Source organism: Gavialis gangeticus, unplaced genomic scaffold, assembly GCF_001723915.1.
Source record: "Gavialis gangeticus isolate Ggan-Ray unplaced genomic scaffold, GavGan_comp1, whole genome shotgun sequence".
Classification (NCBI taxonomy): domain Eukaryota; kingdom Metazoa; phylum Chordata; order Crocodylia; family Gavialidae; genus Gavialis; species Gavialis gangeticus.
In genome coordinates this window covers 87,762,799-87,774,066 of record NW_017729032.1, presented here as the reverse complement: position 1 = coordinate 87,774,066, position 11,268 = coordinate 87,762,799, and the positions used below count along the sequence as shown (strand labels likewise).

At 38.2% G+C, this 11,268-nt stretch overlaps 1 protein-coding gene across 2 annotated transcripts in view; it reads left to right on the top strand.

The window, feature by feature from the left end:
- PCDH9 (protocadherin 9) overlaps positions 1 to 6,519 on the top strand; it is a 6,862-nt gene extending 343 nt beyond the window's left edge. Inside the window, exons 2-3 of one of the 2 annotated variants that reach the window (XM_019524262.1) lie at positions 1,287 to 4,457; positions 6,170 to 6,519. In XM_019524262.1, coding sequence (XP_019379807.1) covers positions 1,422 to 4,457; positions 6,170 to 6,175 — 3,042 coding nt within the window. In that variant the 5' untranslated portion in view covers positions 1,287 to 1,421 and the 3' untranslated portion in view covers positions 6,176 to 6,519. Of the gene's footprint in view, positions 1 to 1,286 lie in introns of both variants that reach the window. The other variant, XM_019524261.1, reaches the window with a different exon arrangement.
- The last annotated feature ends 4,749 nt before the right edge of the window (positions 6,520 to 11,268 follow it).

Below are 11,268 nucleotides of genomic sequence, written 5' to 3'. Positions count from 1 at the left end.
GTGTGTGTGTATATATATATGTATATATATATGAAGTGCACACACCGATATGCGCACGCACATAGAGACACACACACACACACCCAGCAAAAGCTACAGATCCAGGCAGGGAGCTGCTGTTTGGGATTCAACTGAGGCTTGTGGCACAGGCTCACCTACCCCGGCTGCCTCTGCATCCCTACCTGCATCCCCAGGCTGGAAGTAATTGCGGGCATCGGCTGCCGGGTTTCTTTAATGCAGATAAGATTAGGGCTAAAGAGCTGACCGGGGCCACCAACCGGTCTACGCGCTTCGGAGCCTGTGTTTAATTTGCGGCTAGCAGAGCATGTAAGCAGAGGTCTGTTTTATTTATTTATTTATTTATTTATTTATTTTTTCACCTGCATTATTAGCCTGCCGCATTTGTGTGTGGCAGCTGCTAATAACATCCTGAGGGGAGATCTATGTCAGTGTTGAAAGGCTGCACCCTTTTTTTCCCTTCCCCCCCATCAGAAAATATTATTTTCTGCATTTTCTTTGTAAAGATGTTGACCACTTCTAAGTTGTATTGGGAATTCCTACCCCCTGCCCCCTTCTCCCTTGATTTAGGCTGCATTAAAAAAATAAATAAATAAAGTTGAACGTTGTTAAACATAGGGAGAAGTATCCAACATCTGGAGAAGAGACATCGAGCTTACTGTGTAAGAAACTGTAAGTCCTGTTATTGTCTCTCTAGTTAATAGGGATGTGAAGTAGCCAGTGACGACTGCTGCTGTTGCTGGTACTGCTGCAGCATGTCCGGGTACTTATTTCCCAGTACGATAGCAGTAGAAGGGGAGATGCAAGGCACGGGGGGGAAAGAAAAATCTGGTTAGCATGGGGGGAAAAAAAACAGACATTCACTTCACGGCACCAGACAACAAATCCCATTTGGCAGCTGACATGGCAGTTAGCATCAGGGAAGTACGGAAACCTTTTTCACTTGCACAAAAATGCTTGGGTGGAGGAGGGTGTAGGGGAAATGCATGTTCTGTTTTACACCGTGTGCTAAGAAGCGACTGGGAAAGTACGTGCCGAAACTAGAGCTGCCCTTAATCCTGCAAGTAGTTAATTGCATTCTCACTATGTGCAAATGCAACTAACGGGGTATTGGTGCATTCGTCTGGAGGGATTGCTTTGGAGAAGGGAGCAGCAGGGAAATGTACCGTTGGCAAGCGTGCGCTGCAAAGAAAGGAGCGGGGATTGTGGATTTGTTTTGCTTTTTATTTATGAAACAATAATGCTTGTCTGTATGATTGTGTTGACAGTTGCTGTCTCCAAATAAGAAATGAGATGTAATGCATCCTGCAGTCCATGCACGCCGCCTCTTGCAAATCGTGCACCATTCCTCTGTGGAAACCTTTAAATCCTAAAATCCAGAAAAAGAGAATAAACACATTATCATGGACCTGAGGGATTTTTACCTGTTGGCTGCTCTGATTGCCTGTTTGAGGCTGGATTCTGCTATAGCTCAAGAACTTATTTACACTATTAGAGAGGAGCTGCCTGAAAATGTGCCCATAGGGAACATACCAAAGGATCTGAACATTTCTCATATCAATGCTGCCACAGGGACCAGCGCTAGCCTCGTCTACAGACTGGTCTCTAAAGCTGGGGATGCCCCTTTGGTTAGAGTGTCCAGCACCACCGGAGAAATCTTCACCACCTCAAATCGAATAGACAGAGAAAAACTCTGTGCTGGAGTCTCCTATGCTGAGGAAAATGAGTGTTTCTTTGAACTTGAAGTGGTGATTCTCCCCAATGACTTCTTTAGGCTGATCAAAATAAAAATCATCGTAAAGGATACCAATGACAATGCACCCATGTTTCCATCTCCTGTCATCAACATCTCCATACCAGAAAACACTTTGATCAACAGCCGCTTTCCAATTCCATCAGCCACAGATCCTGATACCGGGTTCAACGGGGTGCAGCACTATGAGTTGTTAAATGGGCAGAGTGTCTTTGGACTGGATATCGTGGAAACTCCTGAAGGAGAGAAATGGCCTCAACTCATTGTGCAGCAGAACTTGGATAGAGAGCAGAAAGACACCTATGTGATGAAAATTAAAGTAGAAGATGGAGGGAGCCCTCAGAAATCCAGCACAGCCATACTGCAAGTCACAGTAAGTGATGTCAATGATAACAGGCCTGTTTTTAAAGAGAGTCAGGTGGAGGTTCATATCCCTGAGAATGCCCCTGTGGGTACCTCTGTAATTCAGCTTCATGCTACAGATGCAGATATAGGAAGCAATGCAGAAATCAGATATATTTTTGGTGCCCAAGTTGCCCCTGCAACCAAAAGACTCTTTGCTCTAAACAACACTACAGGACTGATAACAGTTCAGAGGTCCTTAGATCGAGAAGAGACTGCTATTCACAAGGTGACAGTGCTGGCAAGTGATGGCAGCTCTACTCCAGCTCGGGCAACTGTTACCATCAATGTCACTGATGTAAATGATAACCCTCCTAACATAGACCTCAGGTACATTATAAGTCCTATCAATGGCACAGTGTACTTGTCTGAGAAAGATCCTGTCAATACAAAGATTGCCCTAATTACGGTTTCAGATAAGGACACTGATGTGAATGGCAAAGTGATCTGTTTCATTGAGAGAGAGGTCCCATTTCACTTGAAGGCAGTTTACGACAACCAGTATTTGTTAGAGACCTCTTCCTTGTTGGACTATGAGGGCACCAAAGAATTCAGCTTTAAAATTGTTGCCTCTGATTCTGGCAAGCCCAGTCTGAACCAGACTGCCCTGGTAAGAGTTAAACTGGAGGATGAAAATGACAACCCTCCAATTTTCAGCCAGCCTGTAATTGAGCTGTCAGTTTCTGAAAACAACCGTCGCGGTCTATACTTAACAACTATTAGTGCCACAGATGAAGACAGTGGGAAAAATGCAGACATTGTTTATCAGCTTGGCCCTAATGCCTCCTTTTTCGATCTGGATCGGAAGACAGGTGTTTTAACAGCCTCCAGAGTTTTTGACAGAGAAGAGCAAGAACGTTTCATTTTTACTGTTACGGCCAGGGACAATGGCACCCCTCCTCTGCAGAGTCAGGCAGCTGTGATTGTTACTGTACTGGATGAAAATGACAACAGTCCCAAATTTACTCATAATCACTTTCAGTTTTTTGTATCTGAGAATTTACCAAAGTATAGTACTGTGGGGGTGATCACAGTGACTGATGCAGATGCAGGGGAAAATAAAGCAGTGACCCTTTCCATCCTGAATGACAATGAGAACTTTGTGCTGGATCCTTACTCTGGAGTTATCAAGTCCAATGTTTCTTTTGATCGAGAACAGCAGAGCTCTTACACCTTTGATGTTAAGGCCGTTGATGGAGGACTGCCTCCTCGTTCTTCTACAGCAAAAGTAACAATAAATGTAATGGATGTTAATGATAATAGCCCAGTTGTGATTTACCCACCTTCTAATACTTCATTTAAGCTGGTGCCACTCTCGGCAATCCCAGGCTCAGTAGTAGCAGAAGTGTTTGCTGTGGATATAGACACTGGAATGAATGCTGAGCTTAAATATACAATTGTGAGTGGAAATAACAAAGGTTTATTTCGTATTGATCCAGTGACAGGTAACATTACTCTGGAAGAAAAACCAACTCCTACTGACGTGGGGCTGCATCGTCTAGTTGTCAACATAAGTGATTTGGGTTATCCTAAATCCTTGCATACTCTTGTGCTTGTATTTTTGTATGTAAATGACACTGCTGGAAATGCCTCTTACATTTATGACCTGATACGCAGGACTATGGAAACGCCCTTGGACCGGAACATAGGGGACAGTAGCCAACCCTATCAAAATGAGGACTATCTTACCATCATGATTGCTATCGTGGCAGGTGCGATGGTTGTCATAGTGGTGATATTTGTCACGGTTCTGGTTCGCTGTCGACATGCGTCTAGGTTCAAAGCAGCACAGAGGAGCAAGCAAGGTGCTGAATGGATGTCTCCCAATCAGGAGAACAAGCAGAACAAGAAAAAGAAAAGGAAGAAAAGGAAGTCTCCTAAGAGCTCTCTTTTGAACTTTGTGACCATTGAGGAGTCCAAACCTGATGATGCAGTTCATGAACCTATCAACGGGACAATAAGCCTTCCAGCAGAGCTGGAGGAGCAAAGTATAGGAAGATTTGATTGGGGCACAGCACCACCAACAACCTTTAAGCCTAACAGTCCTGACCTTGCAAAGCATTACAAATCTGCTTCCCCACAGTCTGCTTTTCATCTTAAACCTGACACTCCAGTTTCAGTGAAAAAGCATCATGTGATTCAGGAACTTCCCTTGGACAACACCTTTGTTGGTGGTTGCGACACCCTTTCCAAACGCTCTTCCACTAGTTCAGATCACTTCAGTGCCTCAGAGTGCAGTTCCCAAGGAGGCTTCAAGACAAAGGGCCCCTTACACACCAGACAGGTAAACGAGCACTTTTACTGGTCTATAAGTACTGCATACAAGTGCCCAATCAACCAGTATTAAAGTGCCAGTATGTCTTTTGCTTTGGTCTAATTCTAGCTTAGTTATAATGTGGAGAGAGGAAAAAAAAACTTGACCCCTTTATCATTTCTCTGAGGCTCAACCATGTATTTAAAAATGTCTCTGGTATTTCAGTATTAAGAGTCGCTGATTATTGGAAAAATCTACATGCATCTGTGCAAATGCACGTGTGCATAAATAATGGAACAAAACTGAAAAGCAGTTGTTAAAAATGTTCCTCAGGACTGTTCCAATGTTTGGGATACTGAAGACGAAATACGGTTTTCCTAATATGCCAAATTTCACTGAGAGAGAAAATTTGACAGTTTTGAGATGTAATGGGATATGTACATTCACTTTCAAATTTGAAATGAGGGTAGCTTGAGTTTCTTTTATAGTTCCAACTGATTTGCAACGTTCTTATGTTACTATTGTTAAAGGGGTTAATTTTTTTTCCCTTGCAAAGATTGCTGAGTTTCCAACGTACTTCATCTGTGAAGCACATGGTTTGTTGTTAGGACATAACTAAGCCATACGGAAGTCTTCCTCTGTTTTTGATTGAGAATAATATTGTTCTAATAGATTGAAGTGGGGTGTCTAATATGCAGATTTTTGCATATTTTCAAAAATGGCCAAAGTATACTTTCAAAAGGAATGCATTTTCTCTGAATACAACTGAATTATGCAGGAAAAAATCAGCCCATTGTAAATATTTTCTCATCTTAGTAATGCATAAGTGATCTGTTATAACTCATTTTAAACTGTGAAATATGCCATATGAAGAAGGATTAAGAGGCTGAAAAACTCATTTCAACCAAATCCAGCATTAGTTTTTCTTAGGTCTAATAATTCCTTGCTAATAAAGATTTAAATGCAGCGCTGTCTAATTTATTTCATTGGTGCTTGTCTTTTGCCACTAAATTAGAATGTCAATATAGCCTGTAGATGGCACTAAGGTACTATGTCGCTTGTGCTGGCCAGGTGCCAATCCTGCAGTAGATAGGAAATGGGGGAGGGAAGGATCAAGCTGATACTACAGCCAAAGAAACCTTTTATTTAATGATAGTTGTACTGGAGCGACCAGTAGTTAAGTTTGTGTGTTTGTAAAGCAGCTTCTTAGCTCTTAGCTTTCACTATACCAACTCCCTAGGTTTTAGCAATCACGTTCATATTATTGTTGGCATTGTACTTCAGGTTATGGTGATTTGTCTGAATATATTAGGAATCCACAAAGTACAAATCCTATAGAATTGAGCAAGATGCATTTAAGCCTGTCTTTGCAAAAAGATGTTCACGGTAGCCAAGTTTAGGATGTAGTCATTCTCTTGCTGTTGCATTTGCCTTACCTAAGATGAATGTTATGTTGTCAAAATTGCCTCTTGACTTTTGGGTGTTCATACGTTGTCACACTAACAAGACAACATGTTTAAAATATGCACTTATGAGGCAGTAGAAAATATTTTTTGAAAAAGTACTCATTATGTTTGAAGTGGAGCACTGAAGTAATGCTTAGTAAATTCCCTGTGCAAAAAAAATACCCGTTTTTTCACAGTGACTTGAAAATATTCTGAATCCTGTTCATAATGTTTTACACAGTACAACATCACACCTATCAGCTTAAGTTTTTGGGTTTGTTTTTTTTTTAAATGCAGACTTAAAAATCTGTAGCTGGATAACCTGTGGTTAGTCTGAAGTTCAGAAGACGGGATACACTCCTTCCCTATTTTAGTTACTAGCTTTAAAAATCTCTCTCTCTCTCTCCTTCCCCCACCCCCTGTTCAGGGGTGCTAGTAATATAACTTAAATTAACTTCCCAGGCTGTATTCCAAGAATCAGACTTAATCCCCTTTTGGCCTCTAAAAGCAGTTAAGATCACAAAAATGATTTACCTGACAATGTGTAAGCACTGAACAGTGATGTTGAATGTGGGCAGAAAATCCCCAGGCACCTCTTTCAAATTTATTTTTGTCTGTTTCATAAATGAGGTGGTGTCTTGATTTTTTTTTTTTTTTTTTTAAATAAAAATAGTAATCAATATATTGCATTGTTTTATTGTGTAACTGATTGAAGTCCTGTTGAAATCAATAGAACGATTCTCATTCTGTGCCATTTAAATCTAGCCACATGTCAGGTATAATTCTATGTGTCATTGGATATAGAATTCATTTTTGTATAAATAGTTGCTTAATTTTTTTTTTCCCCCCTCTAAATTTTCCCATTGATCAGTGTTGCAGGAAGCAAGCTTTTTAACTACATCACATTTTCTACCAGATGACTATAGCCAAGATGGGCTATTTTTTTTTATATGTGATCTCTCTGAGCTAGGATGCATCTTGGCTACTGTTCACTGCAGTGACACAAATTAAATATAGTTTCATAGGTACGTGTTTTTTAAGACTTGTAGAATATGACCTTAAAGGAATATATTCAATCTTTAAATAAACTTTTTCATACAGAATATGTAATAATAGTTTCATGATGTCTGAAATGCTTTTATTCTGGGAAGAAAATATTTAGTTCTTTGTCACTGTATTATTTTCTTGACTTTTTAATAAAAAAATACAAATTTCTCCTTTTTATCTTATGATAAAAACTATAACACAAGGTTCACCAGTACTTTTGGCAGGTTTTTTTCTAAGTTTTGGAAGTGGTTTATGAAAAGCTGTGAAGAATGTTGGCATAGGAAAAGCATAAGGTGAGAGGAATGTATTGATAAATGCTAGCACAAAATATTTTCAGTTGAACATATTGTTTGAAGTTTGTAATTAGTTTATCTGCAACACGTGTAATGGGTATATGTATTTATCATTAAAGTTGAGAGAGTTTGAGCCCGACATCCAAATTTATTTCCTATTCAGTCAAAAAAAACCCATGGGAGTTTGAGTTCAACCCTAACCCATTAGTTCAGCCAAAGATAAAATGCTTCAAGATTTATCCCTGAGTTTTCAAAATAATTTGCTGGGCATTAGCTGTTTAACTGAAAATTGCTTGGCAAGATCACTTCACTTTGAGTTGCTCTGGTTGATGTTTCAAAAGTGCCCAGTATAAAAACCAAAGCCCTCTCCAAGTGCCTGTGATGCAGAATGCCTGACAGATCCTGTAAGGAGAGCATTCTTGAATACTTGAACTTGGGAGTATCCTTTCAGTGCTAATTTCCATAATTAGGAGTGTGGAAAAATGTTAAATGCGTCGCTTAAATTTTGAAATCACTAGTATGACCCATGCACAGTAATGAAATCTGTCAGTGCTCCTTCCAGTACTTGGTTCAACTAAAACGCAATTCCGAATATTTAGTTAATGTGCCAAACTAAATAAAAATACAGTAGGGGCAGTATGTTGCCACTTTCAGTGTAAAAAGTCTTTTAAAAATATTGTCTGTGCCATGAATTTACCAATATAACACCTTGTGAAATAAATTATTATAAGAGTTACCCTACTAATGGCTATTTTAATGATAGTGTAGCTTCACTGGAGCAGTTTTGTCTGGAATTACATCTCTGAAAAACTGGAATTATAAAAGCCCAAAATATATGTTAATGTAACAGTGAAAGGTGTGAGCAAAGACCTTGGTTCAGGAAAGAATTTTCCATCAGAGCAACACTTAAACACCTGCTTAACTTTAAGTACATGAGTAAATTCTATTAAAATTAGTGCTACTTAAGCACATGCTCAGAGTTAAGAATGTGTTTTAATGTTGTCCTTAGTGAAAATGGTTTTAAGTATGTGTTTAATCACACTTTTGTATCTGGCCAGTAATAAAGCCCTGGGAAAACAGCACACAATTCCACTATAATCTGTCTAGTTAAACAAGCACCATATCATCCCTGCTTCTTTAAAGGTCTCCAAACCAGAAAATAAGATTACGGTTCTTAACTAACACCTGTTACACTTATTGTATTCAGGTGCATATTTAGCTGCATAATCAGCAACACAACATACCCTGTGGAGTCAATCCTTTACTCCTTATTCTGTCAGTGGGACTTTTGCCTGATCAAGGAGTGAATAAACGGGCTTTATGTGAGCAATGAAGATTTACATGTGATATTTTATGCACTTTGGCAGTTTCTGACTTTGAAGTGTTTACAATGGTAACCTTAGATTTTTTGTATTCATTGTCCCTATCTTTTAAGAGTTAAAAAAAAAAGTTGACAAACCACAGATATCTCTGATACTTCCAAAGTTGCATCTTGCAGATGTATATGACTATGGAAATTCACAGAAAAGCGACAGTGCAGAACCTATATAATTTGCATTGATCAAAACAAATTATTTCTAGAATTTTATAGTTCTGTAACTGTTATTGTTCTGAGTAGCAATATTTTACCACTTTGTGTCAAAGTTGCAGTTGTCCATTTCCCATTTATGCTTATGTTTATTTACTTTACAAGTTAACCTGGATATTAGTCCTCAGTGAGGACTATTCACCTGGAAAATTACAGCATGTTAATTTAAATGCAGCTGTTTTTAAGTTGCATACGTCTAACATATTGGAAATGCTAAAATGTACATAATATTTTTCTACCCATGCAAAATCTGTGAATGGATTAACAGATTTTGTTCAACTGTCTAAATAAATTCATCTTTGCACTATGGCCAAGTATTGAAAATATCAGCTGAAAAAGATAATTTTTGAAAAAGTTAAGAGCATGAGAAAACTAGGGGTTATAATGTAAATCTGAACAGAACCTTAAGTTATACTTCAGTTTTAAAGGGAAAAGTTAAACTAGAATATAGAACATTTTTGTGTACACTATTGAATACGGTTCATCTTTCTTTAAATCCATTTCCCAAGCAAAAAGTTAGTGTCTAAAACACTGGAGTTTCTTCTTTCCTTGATGTACAATGCCTAACTTTCACAAATGCTAATAACAGTTACACCACACGTGGAAGAGAGAATAGGATTATCAGTTTTTAATGCTACTGGAGTTTTGTGATAATGTTCTTTTGTGTTTAGGCACGAGAAGTGATCCTTCTAGTTACTATTTCGGATTTTCATTTCCAAAGAATCCATTCTTCTAGCACAGCAAAACCACATCAGCCACACTTTATTGACAGCAGTTTTATTGTAGCTAGAGGCTTTACAGTAAGCTGTTTATTGCTGTTCCCTAACTTAGTTGACAGCAATTGGGGAATTAATTTTCTTGCCCCTGGTGTGCTTTCTTGGGTATAAACAACAGATGTTAAAGATATGAAAACGGTGACCTATTTACATTCTACAACTCCTTAAGTATGCAGTCTACTCATCTGAAGTTCTGGTTCAAGTTTCATGCGAGGGGGAATGCCAAATCCTAAATAAAACTGCTCCATCAATTCTAGAGTTCTTATTCTCATGACCAAGCTGTTCATCTATATGTCATTCATATAAAATACACACACGCATTATAGGCATGCTTATACACACACCTGTGTAGGCATGTTCACATCACGGCAAATTCAAAACAGGATTAAGTGTATACATACGCTATTTATCTAAGGGTCCCACTTACTGTGGGATATTTTGTCTCCACTAGGGCTAAGTCTTGCCTGTCTTGTATTTAACACACTAAACATACCAGACAGAAAGCAGCATATTTTCAAATATATAACAACAGCCATAGATAATATTTGCATTTTTATATAGCGCTTTCTGTCTGAGAAGATTCTGAAGTCTTTTAAAAATTGTTTTGTTTTTTTGTAATGGATTTTACATCCACCTCTGAAGTGCAGCTATCTCTGATGCATCCTGTAGTGCTGGTGTTGGTTCAATACAAACTCAGAGGGAAAAAGCAACACTAAATCATCAACATTACTCCCTGCTGCTTGTTTTTTTCCTTTGAATTCACAACCTGTGGTGGAATGTGTATAAAATGATTAATTCTTGATTTACTCTTATGGACATTTAGTCAGGTTCATCTCTGACTCGTATCTTGTGCAACCGTATATTTTTATTGCATTGTTCCTCTTAATAATCAACACCAACACATAATGACTCAGTTTTTGGTTTTTTACTAAGGTACAAATTAGCACTGAATGTAATCCTTGTCTAAATGTAAACATATGACTAGCTTTAATACAGACTTGAGTATGTGTCTGAATTTTACCATCTCATTGAATTGCTCCGTTAAGAGCTTGACTACACACCAAATTTATACCACTTTAATTATGCCTCTATAATTAAAGTATCACCACTCCTATCATATACCCAGTCATATCAGTATAATGGTGCTTTCTGTAAGGGAAATAAATCTATATGGATATATCACTATACAAGTCTTTTATAAGTACCCCCAGGCTAGGAGTTGTGTGGGTATAACCAGTGAAAAAAACTGCAATACTCAACAAAATAATACTGGTCAAAAAATGTGTGTAGATGAGCCACAGGGTACTGGTAAGATGTACGTTAGTAAAGGAATTGGCCTATTTTATCTTTATATTTCCTTCATGTTAACTGCACTAAAAGATTGCCAAAGATGCTAAGTCATAGAAGATTTTGTCCCATTTTATCTAGTATTACCAGATTTTTAAAGGTGCCTCATTCTAGGTTCCAGTTTTGTGAACACAATAAATTATTCAGATGTTTAAATATCTGATTTGTGTGTATATTCGGGTAATTAGGTGTCTGAATCCTGGAAGTTTTACCTACAAATAATTGTCTCTTTTATTTTCTTTTTCAAGAATTACTAAGTTTAGCAAGGAAAAAAAAACCCCTTGTTATAATGTGTCTGCATATCTTTGTAGTGATTCTGCTATTGTACAACATGAAAAGGGAAAC